This window comes from Trachemys scripta, chromosome 5 (genome assembly GCF_013100865.1).
Source record: "Trachemys scripta elegans isolate TJP31775 chromosome 5, CAS_Tse_1.0, whole genome shotgun sequence".
NCBI lineage: Eukaryota > Metazoa > Chordata > Testudines > Emydidae > Trachemys > Trachemys scripta.
In genome coordinates, this window is record NC_048302.1 from 90,949,376 (window position 1) to 90,977,096 (window position 27,721).

Here is a 27,721-nt window from a genome sequence, read left to right on the forward strand (position 1 = left end):
GGATTTGATATTCAATGGCTGGAAATCTAGATATCAAGTGGCCGAAATGAATGTGAACCCTATCTTAGAGGAGATTCTGATTAAAAGATCACAACAGAAGAAAAGGACTTCGCCCTTAAATTACAAAGAGAGGCTTTTCGTGCTTACGGAATCAATGTTGACATACTATGAAGGTCGAGCAGAGGTAGGAGATAAGGTTTTATATTCCATTGCTTTTGTTCTCTGAGAAAAATGCTTGCTTTTTTGTATTAGTGGTTTTCTTCCTGTAGTATATTGAAGCTTCTCTGTTCTGGAGGTGTGATGGTTGTGGGTGCTACCAAATGGGTATCACTGATCACTTCCCTGACTGATAGCACAGATTTATGGAGACATAAATGATCACTCCATTCAAAAACAAACTTAATCAAGGATCTAATCAAGTCTGCCAACTGTTAATCCATAAAATGATTTTAATATCACTTTGAGAAGTATTTAAACTAGGATGATATTCTCAGCCTCCCAAGTACTGTGTCAGAAAGGCTTAAACTTCCTGCTGTAGTTTAACAGTACCCCCATTTCCTACAGACACTATGCAGTGCTACAACCCCTGTTGAGTCCCAGGCTCTCACATGTCTTCCTTGTAGAGTTAGTATAGGCGCTTATGCAAGTGCTCCCCCAACCTCTCCTCCCCCCATGCACACACAAAAACCTCTCACCTAAGTTAGGTGGTGCTTTCAATCTGGACTAGCAGACACTGCTCAGGATAAGGGTTAGAGCCTGGCTTCTGCCTTTGCTCAGGCTGGTAACCTGTCCACTTTTCACTGAGTAAGCCATTGAGTGATTTAGCTAGTAGATATTCCTCCAGTGCCTTCCCACAATTTCCACTTTCTGCCCAGAAGGACTGACAGGTTCTCAGAGTTCACCGTGAAAGAACTTGAGTTCATCACAAAGAAACATGGGTTATGCCCCCAGAACCTTAGCAACACACACTGTTGAGCGCAGCACTAGTGAGGAAAACAGTAATTTGGGTATGACTTTGCAGTATGACTGCTCATACCCAGGCTAACTCTGTAGCAGAGAGACACCCAAAGAGACAAGAACCAGTTGCATACACTAAATCAGAGAATACAGTCAGGCTACATCATAGTAGCAACACTGTTTGCTTCATGCATTGTTATATACAAAAGACTACATTAATAGAACATTGAGATTGCAAAAGCAAGCATTTTGCAAAAAGTTAAGAAAGGGCAGGATTAAAATTGCATGTGGCCTTGTCTACTGTACAACCCCATGTAGACCATTTCCCCTTAACTGAAGGCTCAACTTCCCTTTGAATTTAGCTCATGTAAAAATAAGGAATGTGTCAAAATGGCCAATGTTGGGTCCTATGCTTTTCTTGGTGGGGGGCTAGGACACTGCCCCTTGCCCCTGCTCTTGGGGCACCCAGGGCCCTGTTAGGGGCCTAGCAGGGCTAGCTTTAGGGCAATTCACCCTAAGAGGGCCTTGCACCATCCCTAAGGACCCTTCACTGACGTGCTGCCAAAGGCACCGGCAGCCAATTGAGCTGTCGCCAAAGACAGCAGCAGGACTTCGGCAGCAGCTCAATCGCTGCCACGGAAGAAGGACCCTGTGCCGCCAAAGGCGCCGGCAGCCAATTGAGCTGCTGCTGAAGTCCCACCACTGTCTTCAGCAGCAGATCTTTTGAATCGGGCCCCACAGTGCCTAAAGCTGGCCCTGGGACCCAGGAAGATGGTAGGAGGGAAGCAGTCTGGTTTGCCCCTCACTCTGAGCCACAGTACCTCTCAACCCCTGCAGGTTTCTTACCCCTTGGGTAGAATTATCCTCAGTCCTTGACACTGGGGAAGGGAGTCTGTCTGCCTAGCTGGGGCAGGGTTTCCCTTCCTCTAGATCTCTGGTCTGCCAAGTCTCAGCAACACAGCTCCAGTCCTCTCTTCTTCTCCCCTGCACCCGAAGTAGGGGATTTTATAAGGTTCCTGACAGGGCCTTAATTGACTACAGGTGCTCCAATTAACCTGTAGTAACCTTTCCTAGTCTACAGGGAATCACGCTTTAATTAGCCTAGGGCTTATATATCTCCCCTCTCCCAGTGCTCCCTGGCCCTGCTGTATCACAGGAGAAACAGCATTTGATGTGAAGAACACAAGATGAGCCAAATTTGCTCTCCTTTACATTGGTCTACTCATTTAATCATGGTTACTGAAATGAAGGAGAACACAAACTTGTGCTTTGCTACTCTGGTAGCTGAACCATTGTCTGCATTAATTCGGCTATGGTCAGCAATAAGTAATTTTTGTAGCGTAGACAAATCCTCTGACCCTCACCCTCAAGTGAGCTCTAGGATCATTTTTATCAGACAGCCTACACCTGATATGGACAAGAATATCCTCAAAATGAACATCTGGATTCTCTGCTCCACTAAGACCACTTTGTGCAGTTTAAGCAGCAGAAACTAGTCTTAAATGACTGGAGATAGCTAGTGGAGAATTGCTTCTGTGCTTCCACCTGCAGAAAGTTGGTCGAGGTGGCTGTCTTGCCTCCTGTGTTAGCTGCCCCATCCAGGGTGTAAGGGGAAGGAGGGGCACAACAGGATGTGGTGGAGCAGAGTGCCACTGTGCCTGATCCTCCTCTGGATAATAGCGTATTAGAAAGTTTACACCAGTTGCAGAATTTAGAGTAGGGCCCTTGCTGCTCTAACTTCCACTGGGGCATGCAGCCAAAGGTCAGAGAGCTGCAAGCAGATCCCTGCAGCTACCCCTCTCCACTAGAGAGCAGAGCTTAGACATAGTGGAGGATCAAGGCCCAGATGTATACTTGTATTACTATATTGACTATGGAGTTCACAGGTGTATTTGTCTTGGGATGTGGATTAATCTCTTCATTTTCTGTGCACATGGCTTTGGTTTCAGATCTTCTTGGAACGGTTACCTAACAGTGCATGTCTTGTCTCAATTAACTTCTGGCTCAAAATAAAGGTGAAATTAATTTACACCTTTTCACTGCCACCCTGAGGAATCTGTCTTTTTTTTTTTTTTTTTTTGGCTGAAATTCTTTTGGGTGCTAATTAGGCTTTCATTGATTTGACTCTGTGTATTATCTGAAGCAATGTTACATTCTCTCTCTCTCTCTCTCTCTGGGTACTAAATTTGGAGAGACAGGATACATATTTTTCAGTAACTTCATTTTAACAATTCTGCTGTATGTTAAATAAAAATGATTGACACATGAAGGCCTCTCTGAAACACTGATGTTAGTGGTCCTTTGTGTCACTGAATAAGTGAAGTGGAAGAGAGTCTATTTTTTAGATTTCTGGCGGAGGTTGTAGATCTTTATCTGCAGTAAGTTAGTTGATGGTATATCTATGAACTAGATCAGGTAGACAAAACTGATGATTCAATACTAACGTAGTTCCAGTGCCTCTGGTTCTTATATCTTTACTGTATTATAGTAGAATAGTTGAAGGGTTTCTGCTCAAACAGTTATGTGGCTGAAGTGCGGTGGTTGAATTTTTAGGCATTGTTAATAAAGGATAGATATGGATATGGCATAGAGCTAAACTAGGGTTACCATATTTTAATTTAAAAAAAGGAGGACACTCCACGAGCACCACCGGCCCCTCCCTCCCTATTTTCCCAGACATGCCCGTTTTTTTGGGATTTCCTCCTGGATGGGGATTTAAGGCCCAAAAAGCCGGACATGTCCGGGAAAATCCGGACGTATGGTAACCCTAGCTAAACTGTAGGTTAGGGCTGATGTTTACAGTTAAGATTGATGAGTAAGACTGGGAAATTATCAGGAGGATACCATGATATCTCATTATCCGCTCAGTTGCAGTGGTACCAGTCTCAATCAAATGTGACATATTTAAGAACTCTGGGCCATCTTCTGCTGCTGGATGCACACGTACAACTGCCCATGTAGCCAATGAAGCTGAGGCCTCAAATCCTGACTCAGTGGGTGTTTGCCTGAGGAATAACTGAGTAAAAAATGAATGAGGAGCCCAGGACTTGAGTTTAGTTTAATAACTGGGCCAATCCATTAAAATAGACTCAATTAGTTAATATGCACAAGAGAAATGGTGGGTGGTTCATGACTGTAGGTAAAGAAACAAAATTAGATACGGAGTATGTCTGGTAACAAGGGGAATATTATATATATTTATAACAACGAAAGGCAGAATCTGGATTCTGCTGTCCTGTAACAATGTAAAAGTAGTAATGAAGAAGCATGCACTGTGAAATACTGTTGAAACAGAGATGATATGCAGTGCTTAAAGTGTGTGTGTTGGGGGGGTGGGGGTGGGGGTGGTCTACAGACCTGCCATAAATAAAATATTGAGATGGTCACTGAGGAGCATATTCGAAGCACTGTCTTACCAAAGCTGCTCCTGCTCCCAGAGAGCCCTCCCCAACTTAACTCACACACTAATCATATCACGACTGCTTTATCAGTAAAGCAAATCTGCATCACCAGGAAAGAGGGAATGTTTTGCAGATTAGCTTCAGCAGCCAGTTTTTTAAAAAGGGAAACCACATACAGTATACTGAACAAAACTTTGGGGAGGGAAAATTTTGGCTAAGTACACTGGGGCAAAGCCCTAGACTTAGGAATAGTACCCAGGGAATTTTAGTGTTCCTGGTAAACAGATAGGATCTTTAAAGGTTTAATTTCTTCAAAGTATCCTGCTTTTAGAGAAAACAAGGAGAACAAAGAGCTTTATAAAAGGTAATCAGGGTAAAAGGAGGACACAAACAAATCTCAACAATGGAGATACATACCAAGGATAAATTTAGCTCAATATGTTGTGCTGAGAAATTTAAGAACTAGTTAGAAAGGAAGGAGGTTCTGTTATGGTTAAAATGACTTCCATTTTTGGCTGTATTGCTCAGATACTGTGAAATTATTGTGTGGGTGTTGGAAAGATCGCATGACTGCCTTACAGGATTGTGCTAACAAGACGACGCACAAGTCAATCAGTGACTGATTAAAATCCCCCAAACCTAACTAAGCTGTTGTGGGTTGAACAATGTGTCAGTGTTGGGAAGAATCCTTACAGGCAATTTTCACATTGCAAAAGTGGCCAATCAGAGTGGAAGATGATTGATCTAATCTGTAAAGATGGAAAACTTTCCACAGATCTGCTTATCACATAGGCGCTGGAGATGGTGGTGGTGAAACAGTGAACTTGCCACTCTGAACTTTAGAGTGCAGATATGGGGACCTGCATGTAAAGTTCTAAGCTTAACTACCAGCTTAGATCTGGTTTTGCTGCCACCACTACCAAGTGCTAACTCCCTTCCTTGGGTAGCCTTGAGAGACTCCTCCACCAATTCACTGGTGAACACCGATCCAAAACCCCTTGGATCTTAAAACAAGGAAAAATCAATCAGGTTCTTAAAAAGAAGGCTTTTAATTAAAGAAAGAAAGGTAAAAATCTCTGTAAAATCAGAATGGAAAATAACTTTACAAGGTAATCAGATTCAAAGAGCCCAGAGGAACCCCCTCTAGCCTTAAGTTCAAAGCTACAGAAAACAGAGGTAAACACTCTAGCAAAAGGAACATTTACAAGTTGAGAAAACAAAGATAAACCTAACACGCCTTGCCTGGCTGTTACTTACAAGTTTGAAATATGAGAGATTTGTTCAGAAGATTTGGAGAGCATGGATTGATGTCTGGTCCCTCTTAGTCCCAAGAGCGAACAACCCCCAAAACAAAGAGCACAAACAAAAGCCTTTCCCCCCACCAAGATTTGAAAGTATCTTGTTCCCTTACTGGTCCTTTGGGTCAGGTGTCAGCCAGGTTACCTGAGCTTCTTAATCCTTTACAGATAAAAGGATTTTGGAGTCTCTGGCCAGGAGGGATTTTATAGTATTGTACACAGGAGGGCTGTTACCCTTCCCTTTATAGTTATGACACCCCTCCCCCCTTTTAAAAACCTGAGCATGTTCACAGCCAAGGACGCCAGTTAGGTAGTGCGGAGGGGGTGGCCAGCTACTCCTCCAAAGAGCAGCCCTGAGTTGCAAATGAACTGTCTACTGGCTCACCTGAGCATGAAGGACAGGCAGTCTGCTGGTGCTCTGAATGGACTCCAGGGTTGCTTCAGAGCCCTATTCTCATAGAAGAGCCGTGAATGACCCACTGTGCTGTCAGACACTGCTGCTCTGGATGGGAGAAGGCACAAGTAAATCAGTGAACCCTGTGCACCTGCAGCTGGTGAGTGGGAGCACTTGGAAGAGGGGGTGGAATGAAGACTCCCCTTCATCCCTTACTCTCTCTGTATGGATGTGTGATTGACAGGTGAGGGAGCTACTCAATGGGCGTGCTGCCATATGATGTATAGGGGCACTGCCTGGTAACTGAGGTAGAGTATAGCGGTGGGGGGCATTGCTAGGTGATTTGGGGGTGAGTACAGGGGTTGGGGGCACTACCAGGTGATTTGAGGTGAGTATGGGGTGAGGGCACTTGCAGGTGATTTGAGGCTATATGGAGGTGGGAGGCACAGCTGAGTGATACAGGAAATAATCACAACAAATGCTCCTGAAACAGACAAATTTTTATATCTTAACCTTCAAAAAATCCAAGAGCTTGCGGGGGCCCCTGCTGAAAGTTGCCCTCTCCTATTCAAATGTGAAATGGCAGACCTGTTCATGGCTGGGAGGGAGAGCAACACAGCCCAGCTAGCACCCAGAGCCTGCTCTGTATTGTGCAGTGCGCCAGCCAGGGCCTAGATTGTGCGTTGTGCCACATACTGGGCCCTCACCTGCCAGCTGAGGAAACCATGGTGGTGGCTCCTCTTGGCATTGGAGACCAGCTTGGTCTGGGAAGCAGACCTGTCACCAGTGGTGAGGGGCTCTCCAGCAGGGAAGGGAAGGAGTGTGCATGGGAGAAGGGGAGGAACCGGGGCTCTGTGAGAGGTTGGACTGATGGTGGGAGGCTTCCTTGAGGGCTGTGGAAAGGTCAGGTTGGGGGGGAAGGGGGCCTTCTGGCACCCATGGCTGATCATGACTTTGCAGATACAACAATGAAGGAAAAAGTGCTGCCTTTGCCTCCACCACAGGCATTGCATAAAATCTGAAAAGCTGTTTGGCCAGGATTCACAATGGGATTTAAACACTGCAGTGCTGACTTTTGCAACGCTTAACTTCCAGACACCTCAAAAATCTCAGGAACAATGTGAGAGGGGAGAGTTAGATGCATAAGAATGCAATCCACAAAAGCCAGCATGCAGGCAGGGAGCCACCAAAGCTAGCTAATGGGAGATGCACAGGAAAGGGGTGTGTCCTAAGCTGTGCCCCTCTTACAGAAATAGGGACCTAATTCAGGGATTTGCCTACCTCTGCTTGTGATCCACAACTCACCACTCTGAGTCAGGTGGCTTAGGGCCTAAGTTGTTTGTTGTGAGAATAAGGGAGACACCCCTCTCTCCATGCAAAACTAGTAGGTGGTAGGGGCGTCACTGCCTATTTTATAACTTTTTAGCCCAGTTCAATTTCCAGTTTCAATTTCCCCCCTCTGCCTTGGAGGAGAGGGGATATTAATAGGTGTCTCCTACCACAGGAAAGTGCTTGAACCAGTGAGCTATGAGGAATATAGTCTGGTGTGGGGCTCTCAGTCTCTTCCGTTGAAGCTATTCCATTCTGTATAAATAATTAGTCATTGGAGCACTGGGTCTCCCACCTCCCAGGTGGGTACCTTAACCACCAGGCTATAGTAATTTAGGGTGTGGGGTTGTCAAGAGCAGTAGATGAGAACCATAAAGTGATATGGAGCAGGAGAGCTAACGAGTAAAGGAGGTAGCATTGGAGAGCAGAAGTAGCTTGTGACAACCTGTATGGTTTCATAACTTGTCTTTGTGGAGTTAAATAAAGTTACGGTGAATGTGTTTAAAGTGCAACATTTGAAAAGTGGCGTAGGTCTTAGATTCGATGTGTGTGTGTGTGTAGCTTGGTGTTTGTGGTGACTGTGGTTCTTTAGCTGTATGGAGCCAAAACACATGAGGCAAGCAATATGTTTCAAATAGGGGTCATTTAAAAATGTTTCCTTTTCATAAGTTAGTAACTATTTCCCCCAAAAATAACACGGGGAATGCAATTGTCCTTTAAAGTGTTCTTCTGTTAAATTTGTAGAATAAATTCAGTCATTAAGATGTGAAACAGAGGCATTTTAATTCTGCTCTATGTGCAAACCTCAATCAGTCCTAAGAGTGGCACTACTAAAGAAGACTCCATAATGTTTGACTCTGCTGGGAAACCATAAGGGTGGAAACCTGAAATAAATTTTGCAGACGTTGAAAGGAAATGCTGGTAGAATAGTTAGCCAATACTGAATCAGCAATTCTGTGAACAATAGAAATGTTTCCATGTACATATAAATAAAAATAGCGTTCACTGTTTGGGAGTTGTGATGCTACCTGATCAGTTTTCTACAATGATAAGAAGGTGGGCACTGGTGAGCCTTTAAGTACTTGGTGCTCATATACACAGAAGCAACTCCCTTCCCCCTACCCTAATAATAGAGAGGAGGAATAGATCTCCTAGGTGTATCAGCGTGATACAGTAAAAGACAGTGAAGAATTCAGTAAAACTTTCTGTAGGGAGGGGACCTTTCTACTTAACTGTTTGCTGTTATTTTATTTAAATAACTGAATAAATATGTTAGTAATAGCAAATCAGGAAATTCCCAGGCCAGTTTTTATTTAAGTGCAAAATAATTTGGCTTGTGGTAGCTGGACACGCCCTTCCTCTGAATCAGGGCTCCTGACTGTAATAGAACAACAGGGTAAAAGCAAATCTTGTTCTTGAGCATCTTATTAATGTGGAGGCACAGCTGACATTGAATTAAATACTTTTGGGTAAAGTCAGCCCTGGCATAAGTGAAGGAACTTCGCTTCAATGGAGCTGGACTTACTGATGTCAAGGTCAAATTGAACATTTTTCAGTTTTAATACCTCATTTCACCAGAATGTATGCTTTTCTGCATGAGCTGAAGTTTCAATCTAAGTCAGGGGTTCTCACAGCAAATTTTTTTGGTGACCTCGGAGTGCGGCCGCCAACTCTTGCTGCTTGCTGCTTTGACAATTTTTCCTAAAATACTCAATTAACTTTAGGAAAAACAAATAAATATGCACCTGTACATGACCAAATCTTTGTAATTTATTTATGTAGTTTTTTTTTTTTTTTTTTGAAGACTCAATAATAAAAATAATGTACAGTTGTCTATTCTTTACTGGACCTACACAGACTAGAAACACAAATAAGATGCTTTGCACATTCTTGATTTTTTTTGTTTGTTTGTTGTTTCTTTTGCTTTTTGGTTGCTTTTTTTAAAAAAAGACTTGCTAGCTAGTAAGTCTGCTGCTGCAAAAAGTAATATTTGTATGTTTGTTAATATCACTTTTCACAACAGACTTACTAGCTAGCTGGGAGGCTGTGCAAAGTACTATTAACAAATATCAATTTTCACAGCAGACTTATTCAACCATCGCATGCCAGGGGATAAACTAAGCCCTGGATGGAAAGATGGGTAGGAAGACAGTGGGGGCCTGGTGCAATGGGGGGCCATTGATGCGGGGGCGGGGGGGGGGAGGTTAGCTGAGGGCTGACACCTGCTGCAGCATGGCTGGGGTCCAGAGCCAGAAGCCCCATGAGCAGAGCCTGTGACCCCTGGGCTGAAGCCTCACCACCTCTGGGAAGGTGGGGAACTCACTGGCTGCCTGCTCCTCCAGAATGTGTGGCTCCAGAAGAGGGCAGGGCCCAAACCCTCTTGGGGAAGGACCACTGGTTTGCTGCCCCCCCACCTCCCAGTCATTGCCCAGGAGGATGTGGCCACAAGAAAAGCTCCTAGTGGCTGCATGCGGCCCTAGTGGCTGCATTTGAGAAACACTGGTCTAGATAGTTACTATATTATGTTTTATAGACTGCAGCTGGATTCACTGACTGCTCTATATCCCTCTTCAGATGGCCTGAAAATACAGTATAGCAGTGGGTGGTGTGGAGAAAGTAAATAAGGAAGTGTTATTTACTCCTCTCCTAACACAAGAACTAGGGGTCAACCAATGAAATTCATAGGCAGCAGGTTTAAAACAAACAAAAGGAAGTATTTTTTCACACAACGCACAGTAATTGCTTCCACAGAAAAATATTAGAAAAATATTTACTTTACTTTTATTGCAATTTAGTAGCTGGAAACAAGCAGGAGCCAGCAGCATGTGACTAGCCAGCTCTGATTGAACCACAGGCAAATGTTCTTCAGCTCACAATTTGAGACCAACTGTTTGCTGTATCAGCAACAGCTCTATATAAGAGAGATCAGTATTATTCTACTGAGAGAGCTTCCTATTCAGTGTGAGAATGAGAAAATCAAGCAGCTATGTAATCTGTTAAGTCCCTGTCCTGAAGAGTTTACAATCTAAATATAAGATGAGACAACAGGTAAATACAGCAGAGAGACATATGGGTATTATGCTAAGGGTTGGGCAAAGTCTCATGGAGGATGGTGGGTGTAACAGCCACCCTTTGTTCAGGATAAATGTAAGAAGCAATTAAGCTCTTTTATGGAATAAGATAGCTGAAACCATAGAAGCCACCAGTCGGACTGTCTGGAGTGGCCACCGACCAGGAGTGCCAACCTCAGGGCAGACTGTCAAGAAGCAGGGCAAAAAACCCAAACTGGTTGTGTGTTCTATACTTAGGAGTAGAAGTGTGAACTTCTAAAACACTGTAACAGTCTCACAATGGAGTCACAAACAGTCTCCTGGGGCATTCCAGTCTATCTTGACACCCAGACAAGCTTGATTCTGTGATAGATGGTAATTTTACACCAAAGATCACACAATATTTAAGTTACTCACAGTTCCAAAGGACCAGTCACTTACCCCAGGTCACCTTGCACCGTAGATCTAACACCAAAGATAATACTTGTAGCCACGCCTATAATAAACTAACTAAGGATTTAGGTCATGTCCACACTACAAAATTAAGTTGACCTAAATTACGTTGGCATACAGCTGCCGTAGAAATTACATTGCTCTTGCATGTCTAAACTTTGTTCCTTCTATCAGCGGTGCCCGTCCTCATCAGGAGCACTTGTATTGATTGTACTGTCAATGTGGGACACTGTGGAATGGCTCCCGAAAGCCAGTAACAGTCAACATAAGCAGCGCAGACGGTGTTGACCTAACTACATCAACCTTGACTCTACGCTGCTCATGAAGGTGGAGTTATTAAATTGGCATAGCAGGGCAGTTACGTCGGTGGAAGTGAAATTTTAAGTGTAGACACTTCCATAGTTAGGTTAATGTAAGCTGCCGTGTCTCAACCTAACTCTGTAGTATAGACCAGACCTTATTAATTAAGAAAAAGATATAGTTATTTACAGGGTCAAAACAGGTAAGCATAACATGCACAAATGAGTTATAGTCAGGTTTCAAAAGGTAATAGAAATTTCTATAGTAAGCAAAGTCTGTATATGCTTTAGGGGCTAACTCACGCAAAACAGTTGGGGACTCCTGGCATATGCTTAAAAATCTCGCCTCTCAGAGTTCAAACAACAAAAGAATAATAAATTCTCGTTAACAGGCATTTTTATTCCCTTACCCCAGCATTCAAGCTGTGATGGGAGAAGGGCTTGGGCACTTACCCTCTTCTGGGCTATAAGGCTACAAAGCCTTCGTTCCACAATGACCCATTTGGATTCAATAGTCCTACCTGATGGGCAAGAGATAACACTTTCTGTAGGAATCCAGCATTTTACAGTTGGTGAAGGGTTTTTCATTTGATTAATTACATAGTTTCAGAACAAACATTTTACAGTTAGAGAGCAAACACTTAAGCACTACTTTATAGCATGGGATATAGAAGTTATAAGTGAGATTAATTGCTGCAGCAATTTACAAGCTTTCCATAAAGTCTAAACAAATTCTTATAACACTAATTTCTATTTTAACTATATTAACCCACAGTTAAATCAGACTGGTTTCCAGCTATGCATCTGTCAGTAAAGCCTGAGGCCTTGACATCAGCTGGCACCTGGTCTGCCACTGTCACACTATCTGCCCAAACATAGGATGCATCCAAGGCTGGTCTCTGAGCTGTGTGGACAGAGGGGTTTGACTGGGGGCTAAATGCAAAAGCAGGAGGCAAGGTATTATTTGATGGAGCTGTGTGGATGTGAGAGAAAAGTAGCAGAAACACAACAGAAGCAGAGAAAGAAGGCAATAAGAAAGCCCCAGAGACCTCCACAGAAGCACTTATAGCATGATGCAGAGGAAAAGCTAAGAGAGAGAGATTTTGGGCTGAGTGCTGGAGAGAAAGAGGCTTGGAATTGTGAGCAAAGAAATTCTCCTATTGTTTGATTCCTTCTGTGTTCAGGGAAACAGGATATTGTGATATTTGGGTAAACAAACAGGATTGCATCAAAGAAATACCTGACTCCATTGTCAGTTTCTCCTTTTAACAGGAATAATCTGCAAAACCCCAAATATTGGCTAGCCACTCAGGTCAAAAGGGCATCAAACAGTAGGCCTCAAGGAAGAGAAACATTTGAAGGAGGGAAACAAGGCTTGATGTTTGTTTACAGGGAGCTCCTTCCATGAATGAGGGGCAGCATACGAGAAAGTATGAAGGTGCTCATTTAAACATTTAACAAATGGGTGATGAAGGCTGACATTATTGGTAAAGTGAGGGTAGGAATTTATGTCTAAATAGCATAATAAGAAATGATAGGCAGGAAGGAATTATTTGAAGAGCCTTAAAAGCAAAGACAATTAGTATGTGTCTTTTCATTGATGCTCCCTGTGTTCCCCATTCAGCACTCTTTATTCACACAGCTCAGAGACCAGTCCAGGATATATATTGTAACACACTCAAAACTGCCTTTACCAAAGAAGGACACTCCACCAGAGAAGTAGATCGCATCATAGACTTTAAGGTCAGAAGGGACCACCATATCATCTAGTCCAGCAGTTCTCAAACTGTGGGTTGGGACCACAAAGTGGGTCGTGACCCCGTTTTATTGGGGTCACTGGGTCTGGCTTAGACTTGCTGGGGCCAGGGGCCAAAGCCCGAGCCCAACTGCCCGGGGCCAAAGCTCAAACCCAACAGCTTCAGCCCTGGGCAGTGGGACTCTGGTTACAGGCCCCCTGCCTAGGGCTTCAGCCCTTGGGCTTTGGCTTTGCCTCCCCACCCGCCCGGGGCAGCAGGGCTTGGGCGAGCTCAGTTCCCCCTTCTGAGGTAATGTAGTAATTTTTGTTGTCAGAAGGTGGTCGCGGTGCAGTGAAGTTTGAGAAACCCTGATCTAGTCTGATGTCCTGCACATTGCAGGCCATAGAATCTTACCTACCCACTCCTGTCCTAGACCCCTAACCTCTGGGTAAGTTACTGAAGTCATCAAATCATGATTTAAAGACTTTAAGTTACAGAGAATCAACCATTTACAGTAGTTTGAACCTGCAAGGGATGTGTGCCCCATGGTGCAGAGGAAGGCAACCCCCACTCTCCCGCCCGAGGGTCTTTGCCAAACTGTCCCAGGGGAAAATTCTTTCCCAATCCCAAATATGGTGATCAGTTAGATCCTGAGCAGGTGGGCAAGACCCACCACCTAAATTCCCCGAGAGAACCTGCTTCAATACAGAAATAACCCCCACCCCGACTGCACATCCCTAGTTGTCAACAACCATCCCATGCTGGAACCCATATGGCGTATCAAACAACTACAACTCATACTCAATGAGGACTCTATTCTGAAATAAATCTTTCCTGAACCCCACCTTCTGGCCTTCAAACAACCTCCCCCCAGCCTTTCCAATTCATCATCAAAAGCAAGCTCCCCACACGCTAGGACACATCAACTCAAAGCAGCACCAGACCCTACAGAACAACAGATGCAAAATCTGTAGACATATCTCTCCTGCTACAATGATCAACACCCCTCACAACACACCTTTCAAGATCCCTGGGTCTTACACATCCCTGTCACAGCATGTGGTGTACTCATCCAGTGCGCAAAATGCCCCAATAACAACTATGTGGGTGAAACCAGACAATCACTATGCCCATGAATGAATTCACACAGAAAAATGATAAAAGAAAAAAGACACCAAAAAAAGAACACTTTTTACAAAGTGGTCATTCTATGTCTGATGTCTCAGTCCTCATCCTCAAAGAAAACCCATTCAATATTTGCAAAAGATGAGACTGGGAGCTTAAATTTATAACTGGTAGACACTAAAAATCATGGACTGAAGAGAAACACTAGATTTATGGTTTATTATAACAATCTATAACCCACTAACAACCCCCCATCCCAACTGCCTTTTTTCCCCTACCACTGAAGGATATTAACAGGCCACTTCACCTTGAATAGTTCCTTGAAATGTGAGTTAACAATCTGTCCCATCTTGTATTTAGCTGTGACACTCTGAGTACATTTCCCAGATCTGAAGAAGAGCTCTGTGCAGCTCGAATGCTTGTCTCTCTCACCAACAGAAGTTTGTCCAATAAAAGATATTCCCTCACCCACCTTGTCTCTCTAATATGCCTTGTCTTGCACAGGGCATCCAGCCATTTGTACTATCACGCTATGTTCACAGGAGATCTCAGACAGCTTTGTTCTCCACTGTGCCCCTCTGGTAGAAACCATCTGCCCACCCCACCAGGGCTGCCCCTATCTGAGCTGGTGTGGTGGGGATGTCTGAGGTCATAGCCCCTTCCTGTCGAGTTTGGGGTTTGTATGCCCTATCTCAGTAGTCATCAATATAAAATACCTATGCAAATGCCTTTACTGGACTTGAACTAAAAGAATGTGCTGAAGCTAATACTAAGGCCATGTGTACACTACTACTTTTGTCAGTAGCTCTTGGGTGTGAAAAAAACATCCCCTGAGCAACATAAATTACACCATCAGAAGTGCTGGAGTGGACAGTGCCATGTTGGCAGGAGAATAAGGCACATTTAATCCCTGTGCAAATGGCCTGCACAAGGGACCACTTCAGAACTCAAAATGGCTTAAGTGGGACATAGAGTGGTACATATGCCTTGACATGCATGTCTTCACAGGGATGAGTTTCACCCTAAGTGAGGAAAAATACATTCTGCAGCAAAACCTCCCAATGTTGGCTGTGCATGGTTTGGAAAAAAAGAGTCAAAAAGAAAACTCTGGAAATCCTCCTAAAAATTCATATTGTAATTTTATATATTTAAAACATCCTTGGGGTTTTCCTTGTTGTTTATTTCATGCAGCTGCATCCATTTCAAATTGTTGCAGAATTTAGCACAAATGTGCTGGAGAAATCAAGAGGTAAAGGTGCACCTAAAAGTTAGGTCATGCATGACACAGTATAAAGAGAGTCTTACCTAAACGCCTTATATGATTGCAACAATGTAGCAAGAGTATGACTGTTTACATTTGACTGACTATCTCTCAGTTACAGGAAGAATAAATTACAGATATCATGCTGTAGCAATGGTTAGGAAATTGCATCAGCATTGCTGCTGAGAAAATAGGGCGGGTATGCTGAAGATACTCCTTTTTTCCTTTCTCTTACCCTGGCAGTTGGCCTCCTTCATTCTCATTCAACTGTGCTCTCTGTCTGTGGCAATGAATGCTCACTTTTATGTTGGACAGGATGAAACCTAAACACTTCCTTTCACTCAATTTTTTTCTTGCTGTTTACCCCATACAGTTCTTCTAGCAAATCCTATCACTTTTTGTCAGTCATCTTTTATCTTAAACTCTCATTTTTATCAGCCATTTCAAACTGAAGGGGAAATTTGAGATTAGTTGGCCTTTGCTCTATTTATAATAATATATACATTTTTTTTATTTGGAAGCATTTAGGGTTTCTAGACATTCAGCATAACTAACACAAACTGACAAGCAAGGAAATGAAAAAGAGGCCACATAGCAGGCTGGCTACAGCTGGATGATTGTTAAAGAGATTGCATGGTTTAAGCACTCATCTGATTAGGGATTTAGGACCAAAATCTCAAAGGTATTTAAAATGGGTAGTTAGAAGCCTAAATGCCTTTGAGGATCTGGACCTCATGGCCTTTTCCAATGCCTAGTCTGAAATCCAATGAAAAGACTCTTGCTGATTTTAATGAGTTAGGATCACACCTTAATAGAGAAGCCGGCTCCAGGGGATACTGGGAATAGCCAAACTTGTCTGAGGTTTCTGAATGCTGTATAAAAGGAAGGTTAGTGTTCAGGTCAGTCTGATCTAGGTTCATGCTTAGTTTTCGGAACACAAGCTCCATATGAAAACAGGCTGGTGACATCATGGCTATGAGATTTCCCAGATGTAAAGTACAGGGCTCAGGCAGGAGAGAACAGACAGTACTAAAAGCAAAGGGATAGAGACCAAGGATGAGAGAGAATGGAGCTACTTCCTGGCAACAGGGACTTATGGAGGCTTAGTTGAGGTTTTTGCAACTGGAATGGCTTGTGTGCAGTTTTTTTGATACTTTTGAAGATAAGCAGAACTTTTGTACATTTTGTAAGCTAATAAATAACACAAGAAAATTTGCTGAATCACCAGTTTCTGTTCCAACAAGGAAATGACCCACTGAAAAGTTCCAAATCTGCTACTATTCACCCACGAGACAATTTCATGTTTATAAAAACTGTATTTGTTTGATTGTATCCCTCTTCCTCATTTCTTGTCATCTTAGATTTCCAGGGTAGGAATTGTGTCTTTATATGAATTTGTATAGCCCCAATCTGACTCTAGCCTCTAAATATTACACACATTCAGTGTATGCAAATTGAATTAGTCACCTAAATTGGATATCTTCCCTATTCCCCAGCAGTGCAGGGAGCAAGACAGTAAACCAAACTCATGATATAGAGGAAAATATGAACCATGTCTGGCATTTTGCATTTTGGGGAGGCTTCATTTTCGCTTGCCTTCAGGTGTCCATCTTATTGCTACTCTGGTGATAGCATCAGTTTCCATCCTAAGCACATGACCAATCCATTTCCAATGCTTCCTGGCAATGATGCTGCTCAGATCCTGTTGGCTGCACTGTGTGAATAGATCTTGGTTTGAGATTGTTCTGGGCCAAAAGATACGGAGGATTTTTCTGAGGCAAGTTGTATGGAATGAAGACAGTTTGGACATGTCACACTTTCTCATTTCCCCAGCATTCTGCACAATAAATAGTGTTGAAAGTACGCAGCTCTGATAAATCTTGAGTTTGGTTTTGGTATTGATGATTTCCAGACTGTATTTAAGCTCCTGAAGGTGTTCCTGGCTTTATTGATTTTGTTACGGATGTCCTGGCTTGTTCTACTGTCCTGGCTGATGGTGCTGCCCAAGTATGTGAAAGTTTCTACATTGGTGAGAACGTAATCCTCTATCCATACTGGTGATGGTGAGGCAATATTAACGGTCATGGTATCTATCTTATTGTGGTTGATTTTCAGTCCAATTTGCTGGCTGAAATGCCTCTTGGCATGTCTTCTGTTGTACGCCACATTGCCCAGTCAATGGCAATGTTGAAGAGGATTGCAGACCCCTGACGTACTCCTGTTTTTACTTCAAAACTGAGCTCACTGTGATCAACACTGCATGTAAAGTTGAAATAGAAGCTTTTGATGACATTGATTATATGAAAAGGAATTCCATATGCCTGCAGAATGCGCCATAGGCTGGTCCCATGAATGCTATCAAAAGCCTTCTCAAAGTCTATGAAATTTATGTAGAGTTGCCGTTGCCATTCTAAGCACTTTTCTATTATGTTTTGTAGAGTGAAGATCTGGTTTGTGCCTCCACTCCCTTTCTGAAAACCAGCTTGCTCTTTTCTGAGAACGCTATCAACTGTCTCTGATATAAGCTGGACTATGATCTTACACAATACTTTGCTTGGCATAGATAAAAGTGTGATACCACGCCAGTTATTACAGTCACTGAGAGTTCCTTTCTTTGGGATCTTCACTGTAACCCCATTGGTCCATTCATCTGGCACTTTTTCCCTTTCCCAGACTGATGTAAATAGAGGGACCAGGATAGGTGCTGCTAATTTAGGATTTACCTTGAACAATTCTGCATTCAAGTTATCCTTGCCAGGAGCTTTCCCATTTTTTAAGGATTTGATTGGTTGAATGATCTCTTCCTTAGTTGGGGTATCTGTGTTTTTCTGCCTCCTGGATGTTTGCTTCCTCCTTAGGTGGCTTCCTGTTCAGCAATTCTTTGAAATGTTCTGTCCAGCGCATTTCTTGTTCTTTTTTGGTTGTTAGTAGGTGTCCTTGTTTGTTCCTGATGAGAGTGTTTGTTGGTGTCTGCCGTTTACCACTGATAAGCCGCATCATTTTGTAGATGGTTCCTTGTTCACTACGAGCAGCTGCATCCTCTGCTTGTTTTGCCAGATTATCAATATAATGCCATCTGTCTGCTCTCACAAGGCATTTGACCCCCTGGTGTGCCTTGCTATACTGCTCGTGGTATTCGTCCTTTAGCTTCTGGGATTTTGTGTCTAAAACTTTTTTTTTCAGGGCTCATCTGGTTTCTATGGCGTTCCATGTGCTGGGTGTAATCCACTCCTTCCATCTCTTCTGCCTGTAGCCTAGACAGGCTTCACTGCTCTGTTTATAAATTGCTGTTACTTTGTCCCACTTGTTGATCTCCTCATCTGCATTCCCCTCCTCTTCATCAAGGTCTGCAAGTGCTTGAAACCTGTTCTTTAACTGAGAATGAAGGCTTTCTGTATTTCAAGGGACTTTAGCTTGTCAATATCATAACGTCTATGTCCCTTGTTCGGTGGACCCACACTTCTCAGTTTTAGCTTGATGGAGGAGGTCGCTACCAACATCTGCACCCCTTCTCAATTTAACATCTGTCAGTGAGCGTCACCATTTGCCATTGATCATGAATGGTCAATCTGGTTCTTATCTCTGCCATTTGGAGAACACCATGTCAGCATGTGAATTTCATGATGTTTAAATAGGATTCCGCCAATGACTAAGTCATTCATATTACAGAAATTAAGAGACCTTTCTCCGTTTTCATTCATAGTGCCACACCTATGTCTTCCCATTGCTCTGTCTTTGTTTGTGTTGTCCTTACCGACTTGGCATTCAGGTTTCCCATGATGATAGTTAGGTCGTGGCGTGGTACTCTCTCTAACTCTGCCTCTAGTGCAAGGTAGAATTTGTCCTTTACTTCTTCATCACTGTCATTTGTCGGAGCATAACACTGAATCAGGGTGATATTATTATGTTTCCCTTTCCATCTGGCTCTCATAAGTCTGTTGCTGATGGATTTCCATTCAAGCAGGGAATGCTCCACTCCCTTCTTCAAAATGATGGCAACACCCTCATGGTGTTGTCCATCATCCCATCCAGAAAACAGCAAAGTTTCTATTGAGGCGGAATCTTTCTGTTCCGGTCCATCTGCTCTCGCTGACACCTAGGATGTGTAAGCTGTAGTGTCTCATCTCTGCTGTGACCTGAGCTAGCTTCCCTGCTTCGTACACGTTCCAAAAACCTACCAGGAGCAGAAAGCCCCCGCCGACACAGACTCTGTGGATCGTTCATGCATGCAAGCTGTCCCGCCACGACAAGGCACAGACACCAGAGGACAGAGGAAGACATCAGGGATATTGTAAAAAACGGTTACTCACCTTCTTGTAACTGTTGTTCTTCGAGATGTGTTGTTCACATCCATTCCAATCAGGTGTGCGCGTGTCGTGTGCACGGTTGTCGGAAACTTTTACCCTTAGCAGCTCATGTTGGATTGGCTAGGGAGCCCCCTAGAGTGATGCCTTCATGGCACTCAATATATGACCCTGCTGACCTGACCCCCCTTCAGTTCCTTCTTGCTGGCTACTCTGACGCAGGGGAAGGAGGGTGGGTATTGGAATGAATGTGAACAACACATCTTGAATAATAGCAGTTACAAGAAGATGATTAACTGTTTTTTCTTCGAGTGCTTGTTCATGTCCATTTCAATCAGGTGACTCCCAAGCTCTCCCCCAGAGGTGGGGTTGGAGTTAAGGAATCACTGATTGGAGAACTGCCCTGCCAAAAGCTGCGTCCTCTCTAGTATGCTGGGTGATGACATAGTGGGTGGTAAACGTGTGCACTGAAGACCAGGTTGCCGCTCTGCAGATCTCCTGGATGGGCACCTGGTCCAGGAAAGCGGTGGACGAGGTTTGAACTTGTGCCGAGTGGGCCGTAATAGCTGGAGCTGGGACCTTAGCGAGATTGTAGCAGGTATGCATGCAGTCAGTGATCCAGGAAGAAATGCGTTGTGAGGAGACCGGAAGCCCCTTTAAGCAGTCTGCACGGCTACAAACAGTTGGTTCGACTTCCTGAAAGGCTTTGTGCGCCCAGTGTAGAATGCTAGTGCTCTCCGCACATCTAGTGAGTGAAGCCTCTGCTCCTGCACATTAGCATGTGGCTTGGGATAGAAGACTGGTAGAAAAATGTCTTGGCCAATGTGGAATTGGGATACCACCTTGGGCAGGAAAGCTGGGTGCAGCCTGAGTTGTACTTTGTCCTTAAGGAAGGCTGTGTATGCGGGGGGTTGGAGGTTAGCGCTTTTAACTCGGACACCCTCCTGGCTGATGTGGTGGCAACCAGGAATGCCACCTTCCACGAGAGATACAGAAGGAAGCATGTAGTCAGTGGTTTGAATGGGGCCTCTGTTAGCCTCGAGAGGACCAGGTTGAGATCCCAAGCAGGCACTGGCAATCGGGACTGTGGATATAGCCTTTCCATGCCTTTCAGGAAATGGCCCACTATAGGGTTGGCGAATACTGAGCGCCCCAACTCTCCCAGGTGGAACGCCGAGATGGCCACGAGGTGTATCCTGATGGATGATCCCGCCAAACCTTGCTGCTTCAGATGCAGTAGATACTCCAGGATGAACGGTATAGATGCCTGAAGTGAAGGTGTGCTATGCTGCTCACACCAGCACGAGAACCTTTTCCACTTAGCTAGGTAAGTGGCCCTGGTGGAATGTTTCCTGCTACCAAGCAGCACCTCCCTCACCGATTCTGTGCATTGGAGCCCCATTGGGTTTAACCATGAAACTTCCAAGCCAGGAGATCGAGGGACTGGAGGTCCGGGTGAAGGAGGCGACCGTGGTTCTGTGTGATCAGATCAGGGTAGAGCAGCAGTGCGATCAGGGTGTCCACGGTGCTGGGGAGTGGTGCTGCGGTGAGGGCAAGCAAGAGTGGTGCTGGGGATGGTGCTGAGCCGGGGACTGGGAGCACCGCATCATAGTGGGCTTGCCTCTAGACCTGGGGTGGGCAAACGTTTTGGTCCGAGGGCCACATCTGGATATGGAAATTGTATGGCAGGCCATCAACGCTCATGAAATTGGGCGGTGGAGTGAGAGAGGGGGTGAGGGCTCTGTGGTGGGTCCAGAAATTAGGAGTTCAGTGTTCAGGAAGGGGCTCTGGCCTGGGGCAGGGCATTGGGGTGCGGGTGGTGGTGGTGAGGGCTCTGGGGTGGGGCTGGGGATGAGGGTTTGGGGTGCAGGAGTGTGCTCCGGGCTGGGACCAAGGGGTTTGGAGGGCAGGAGGGGAATCAGGGCTGGGGCAGGGGGTTGAGGCGTGGGAAGGAGGTCGGGGTATAGGCTCCAGGCGGTATTTACCTCAAGAAGCTCCCAGAGGCAGAGGCACATCCCCCCTCTGGCTCCTATGAAGAGGCGCAGCCAGGCAGCTCTGCACGTTGCCCTGTCCACAGGGACCTCCCATTGGCCATGGTTCACAGCTAATGGGAGCTGCGGGGACGGCACTTGGGGCAGGGGCAACATGCAGAGCCCCTTGGCTGCCCCTACATGTAGGAGCCGGAGTGGGGACATGCCACTGCTTCCAGGAGCTGCGCAGAGCCAGCCCCCGACCCCACTCCCTGACTGGAGAGCCGGAGCGGGGCAAACCCCAGACCCTGCTCCCCAGTTGGAGCTCAAGGGATTAAAATGTCTGAAGGGCCGGATGAGGACCCACGCCATAGTTTGCCCACCACTGCTCTAGACGGTACCGGTCTCATCGGTACCGGAGGCTTGTCCTTTAAAGCCGGGGGCTGTGCCGCCGTCATCGCTATCAAATCTCTGGCAGCTTCAAAGGTGTCCAGGTTGGAAGGTGGCTCTATCACCTCCACCTGGCACTGGCCCGCTGGAGAGTTGCTGTGTGCCAGACTCAATGTTCCTGTCTGGGGTACCGAAGTCAACAGTACCAACTTGCGCTGTCTTGGCATTGGGTCCTTTCTAGGGTGCCCTTGTGCATCCCCTGACTGACCCGCTGCTTTCAGGGCCGGTGAGTGCCCCCTTTCGGCCTTCTTGTGTCGCTTGTGCGGCACTGGGGAAGTTGAGTGGTGCCAGCCCGTTGATCATGGTTGCGGTGCCGGAGAGCGCCAGTGCCGAGTGTCTCTTGTGCTAGAGTCCTTCCTTAGCACCATGTTGCGTACAGATGCCGGAGCACTCCATACGGATGCGCTCGGTGCCAGATCCTGGCACTCTGCAGCCGGTTGCCGGCGAAGAGTGGACTCCATTAAAAGCTGTTTCAGGCGGAAGTCATACTCTTTCTTTGTTCTTGGCCAAACAGTTTTACAAATTCTGCACCTTTCAGTTTGGTGCGCCTCCCCCAGCCACTTTAAGTAAGAGTCGTGGGGGTCACTTATGGCCATAGGCTTATTACAAGTGCTGCACGGCTTAAAGTCTTGGGCTTGTGTCATGGCCCAGAGCCCAGGAAAGAGATAGGGATTGGGAAGGCACCCCATTCCCCACCTACTATCTAACTAACTATATACAATAAACTTCTAATAAAACTAAACACAAACTAGATCTAACAAGAAAGCTAAGGGAGCACTTGCTGAGCAAGCTGAGCACTGTTCCAACGGACGATAAGAAGGTACTGAAGGGAGGTCGGGTCGGCAGGGTCATATATTGAGCGCCATGAAGGTGCCACTCCAGGGGGCTCCCTAGCCGACCTGACAGGAGCTGCTAAGGGAAAAAGTTTCTGATGATCATGCTCTGCATGTTGCCCCCGCCCCAAGTGCTGCCCCCGCAGCTCATGCACACACCTGATTGGAATCGATGTGAACAAGCACTCGAAGAAGAACTAGATCTTTACCCTGGTGTAACCATCATCAGCTTTAAGCAGAGGTCATGATATTCCTGTCTTATAAATGGAGAGATAGATCAACTCACAGGGCCAAGTCACCTAGATTCATGTACCCAGTGGATTTCCAAAACACCCTGCTGAAGAATTTTGCCCAGGCCACAAATCATGCATTGATGGTCTGGTAAAATACAACCATTCACACACTGGCTCCCAAATTATCACTCCCTCCACATCAGTCCCACAGCTTACTATGGTTTTCTGATGGCCTTTGATCATTGAAATCTAAGGGTTGAAGAATTTGAGCTCAACTGGCAGAAGATGTCTTCCTGAAGTTGACAGACTGTAGCAAAAGGAATTCATGCAGTCTTGCGCTAATGAAACAGAGAAATCCTATCTTTCCTCCACTATCGAAACTGCTAAATCTTGACCTGTGGAACTATTCTGGATAGTTGACAGTCTAATAAACCATGACTGTTCTTAGCCAGCTGCAGACCTTTGGACCTCACACTAGAAGGAACTCTCATCCTACTTCATAAAGGAAGTTAGGTGAAACTGTAGTAGTCTCTTTGGCCCTAGAGGAATCAAGTCAGATAGCAATCATTCCACTATATGTGATGGAAGTTGGCCCAATGGTGGAGGTAGAGGCCTTGAAAATAGTGAGAGATACTTGTTTCACTACTGTCACCTATGTTTGCAGATCATATTTTACTCCATAATTATCTTAGCTCATTATATCTTATTGGACAGAGATACAGTATATGTACAAAGCAACAAAGAGTCCTGCGGCACCTTATAGACTAACAGATGTATTGGAGCATAAGCTTTCGTGGGTACATGCGTCTGACGAAGTGGGTATTCACCCGCGAAAGCTTATGCTCCAATACAACTGTTAGTCTATAAGGTGCCGCAGGACTCTTTGTTGCTTTTTACCGATCCAGACTAACACGGCTACCCCTCTGATATTGTATATGTACAGTAGTACAACAGTCTTATTATGATGTAAGATATAGAGCAAATGTTAGACCATGAAGAGCATCATTAGACTGGCACCAAACTTGGTTAGATAACCTTTGAATAATGTCCAGCCTAAAGCCCGGCAATAAAAAGTCCCCTCTCTCACATAATCAGTTCAGTGTCCTGATCACATGTCCCAGAAAGCATCTGTCCCTTATGCCTGTTTGACTTTTTAAGTCCAAGTTACAAAACACATTTGCTATTCAAAACTACTCTTTGAAAATCAATGTTTTTAACGTGCATGAGTAATATTTATTTGTATTTTCTTTTTGTTTAGAACCATAAAAAGTGCCCATACCCAACCTCTGAGTGCTCTGCTAATTATTACAAATCTAATATAAATTTCATTCGGCTCATCACTTGTACCAAGCTCTGCAATGAATATTAAGTGGTCCCTGCGATTATCCATTTACAAAAAGGGTCCTCTAAAATACAAAGTTCACCATTATCACACTAATGGTAGTTACTTTGAGTCCACTTTATGTCTTGATTTAATATGCCTAATGATTCTCTCATACCTCTGAGGCAAACTTTGTGACTAGTTTAACTGCATGGTTTGTCCCAGCTGAGTTCCTCAGACTAACATTAACCAGCAATGCTTACTTCCCTCACCCCAACAGTACAATACAGATAAAATATCAAGTGGAAATTATTGCGTATAGAAGATGACAGAATTAAAACTAGATGAATTGGACCTACTTGTGTCCATGATTAGGTTACCGTACTGAGAACAACAAACTCATTATACTTAGGTCTATGAGCATTTGGTGGCAGTGACTTTTCACTCATTTCCTTGATAGGCTGGATTTGACTTGACAATCTAAAAATATAAATATTACTTTGAATTTCTGATTTTGTTAGAAAGTGGATTTTTTGGTTATCTTAAAATTAAGTTTTTAATTAAACTAATCATTTTTTCAAGAACTGAAAATAAGCAGGAAAACAGCAAAATCATGAATGCTTTGAGTTCTCTCTACTAGAGAGAGGCAGGTCAGAAGGTCTGACTGAATTCTGGTAGAGGATATTTTTGTGGTGAAGGTTGCTGAGTTTTGTGGTGAGAGAAAATTAGCAATGTGACCTAGAATTCTTGTTCTCTTGTTTTATGCAGTGGTCAAAGCAGTTAGTTTCTTTAGCCTCATAAAAGCTTTCAAAGTTTAGTCAAGATTTAAAATTTTTGGCTGGAAGCATGATAGAAGAAAGAAGGGAGATCAAAGGTGCCGTGAGGTAATGCTCCCAATTTAACTTATAGGGGGGCTAAATTCTGGCCCTATTGAAGCCATTGATTTCAGAGGGATCAAGATTTCATCTAACATGGTTATAACCTGGGGCTACAGTGTGAGAGTCTCAGGAAGTGCATAAGAACATGTCCTGAGGCCTTATCATGGTATTAATTTTTAATCAAAACTCCCACCTGAAGCTAATTGGAACTTCTGCATAAAAACTAATGGAACAATATGTCTCTTTTTCAGAAAGTCCGTTATCTTATCAGGAGGGAAGGAAAAGGTGTCTAATATTGTCTTTAACTCTGCAGAGTTTTAAGAATAAGTTTCCCATTTAGATCTAGATGAACAATGATTTATAAGGGATTTATTCTGTGGGGCTACTCATGCAGTCTCTGACTTCAATGAGAGTTTTGCCATTAGCTATAACTGGAGACAGATTGCGCTCTCTACATTTAGCAACCACCATATGCAGCTTTAATTTTTTAAAATAAAGCTACTGTTTTAATATTAAAGTTCAATGGACATAGGATTAATTGTGCCAATCTCTAAAGGGATTTTATTCAAATAGTTTTCTAATTAGAGGGTTGCACTGACTAAAAAAGGGGATAGAGAATAAGATGGAGAATATATTATTGCCCTTATATAAATCTATGGGACACCCACATCTTGAATACTGTGTACAGATGTGGTCTCCTCATCTCAAAAAAGATATACTGGCACTAGAAAAGGTTCAGAGAAGGGCAACTAAAATGATTAGGAGTTTGGAGAGAGTCCCATCTGAGGAGAGATTAAAGAGGCTAGGACTTTTCAGCTTGGAAAAGAGGAGACTAAGGGGGGATATGATAGAGGTATATAAAATTATGAGTGATGTGGAGAAAGTAGATAAGGAAAAGTTATTTACTTATTCCCATAATACAAGAACTAGGGGTCACCAAATGAAATTAATAGGCAGCAGGTTTAAAACAAATAAAAGGAAGTTCTTCTTCACACAGTCAACTTGTGGAACTCCTTACCTGAGGAAGTTGTGAAGGCTAGGACTATAACGGTGTTTAAAAGAGAACTGGATAAATTCATGGAGGTTAAGTCCATTAATGGCTATTAGCCAGGATGGGTAAGGAATGGTGTCCCTAGACTCTGTTTGTCAGAGGGTGGAGATGGATGGCAGGAGAGAGATCACTTGATCGTTACCTGTTAGGTTCACTCCCTCTGAGGCACCTGGCATTGGCCAGTGTCGGTAGACAGGATACTGGGCTAGATGGACCTTTGGCCTGACCCAGTATGGCCGTTCTTATGTTCTTATGTATGTTCTAAAAGAGTAATTTCATTTCTTTTGAGATAGGGGGTCACGTATGAAAAAGAATGTTCATGAGTGGGTTCTCATGGCTAGAAGCTAAGGAGACTGTGTCTGAAGTCTAGCATTATAAAGGAGAGCTTCATAAGTGGGGAGGGGTATAAAGTGTAGTAGCCAATTACTGCATTTGTATTAAGTCACTTTCTTCTACTTCACCACAAAGAGGTTTAGTGGTCTGCGAAGCTGAGGGGGAATAGAGTAGCAAACTTGCACTTTGGAAGTTGGTGGCCATTAATTAATAAGTCTTGTTGAAGGAATATCTTGAGCCAGAGAGGAGGGAATTCAGATTTAACTCCCAACATTTAATTTTTTCCCGGTGTTTTTATCATCTCCAAAACATTAAATAATGGTCAAGTGATAAAGCAGTGCAAATTACTTGGATTGGTTTGGCACACAGCGGATGTGAAAACTGAGTAACCTAGATGCTGAAAGGGTAAAAGGTGGTGAATCAGGAAACACAACCATTTTTATAGGTGGCACAGGTAGTGAGGTAAGATGTTTATCTGCAGAGGCAGTTTTCTCTTACTCCCTGAAGTTAGATACTTATCCTGCTGCAGTTGCATTGACATATCATTTACATTCCTTTTGCACATCCATTGCGTGCCAGATTGGTGTGAAGGAGTTCACAGAAGGGAGGGAGTTCTGGAAAAGATAATGCAGTCCCAGGCTGTATCATCTTCTTCAAGGAATTTCCATGGGGCCAGAGAAGAAAAACATTATATATCCTTCTAGCCTCTCACCCAGGTCACCCAAACACCCCTAGCGAGGCCCCAACAGGGCAGAGAGGCCTCTCCAGGGTACAGAAGAATAGGTGTATGGTATCAGGGCCCTGGCTAAGCTTCTCTTTCAAAGCGAAGAGATGTGTATGCAAAGAGCTTGGTCATGCACATACAGATCTAGAGGGGCAACCTAGCCCACTTTTTTCACCAGAATTACATAATATTTTGAACACTATGACTTATAGTGTTTGCAGATTCAGGCCCTAACATTCTAATTTGACTGGTCTGTCAGTTGTCAAGCTGAAATACTGGTAGTACAGTTAAAACCTGTAAAAGGGACCATTACAAAGTATC

The 27,721-nt window shown here is 44.1% G+C and overlaps 1 protein-coding gene across 1 annotated transcript in view; it reads left to right on the forward strand.

The window, feature by feature from the left end:
* TEC (tec protein tyrosine kinase) overlaps positions 1–27,721 on the forward strand; it is an 81,417-nt gene that overhangs the window by 13,126 nt on the left and 40,570 nt on the right. The window contains exon 2 of the mRNA XM_034771741.1: positions 2–184. Coding sequence (XP_034627632.1) covers positions 47–184 — 138 coding nt within the window. The 5' untranslated portion in view covers positions 2–46. The remainder of the gene's footprint in view (position 1; positions 185–27,721) is intronic.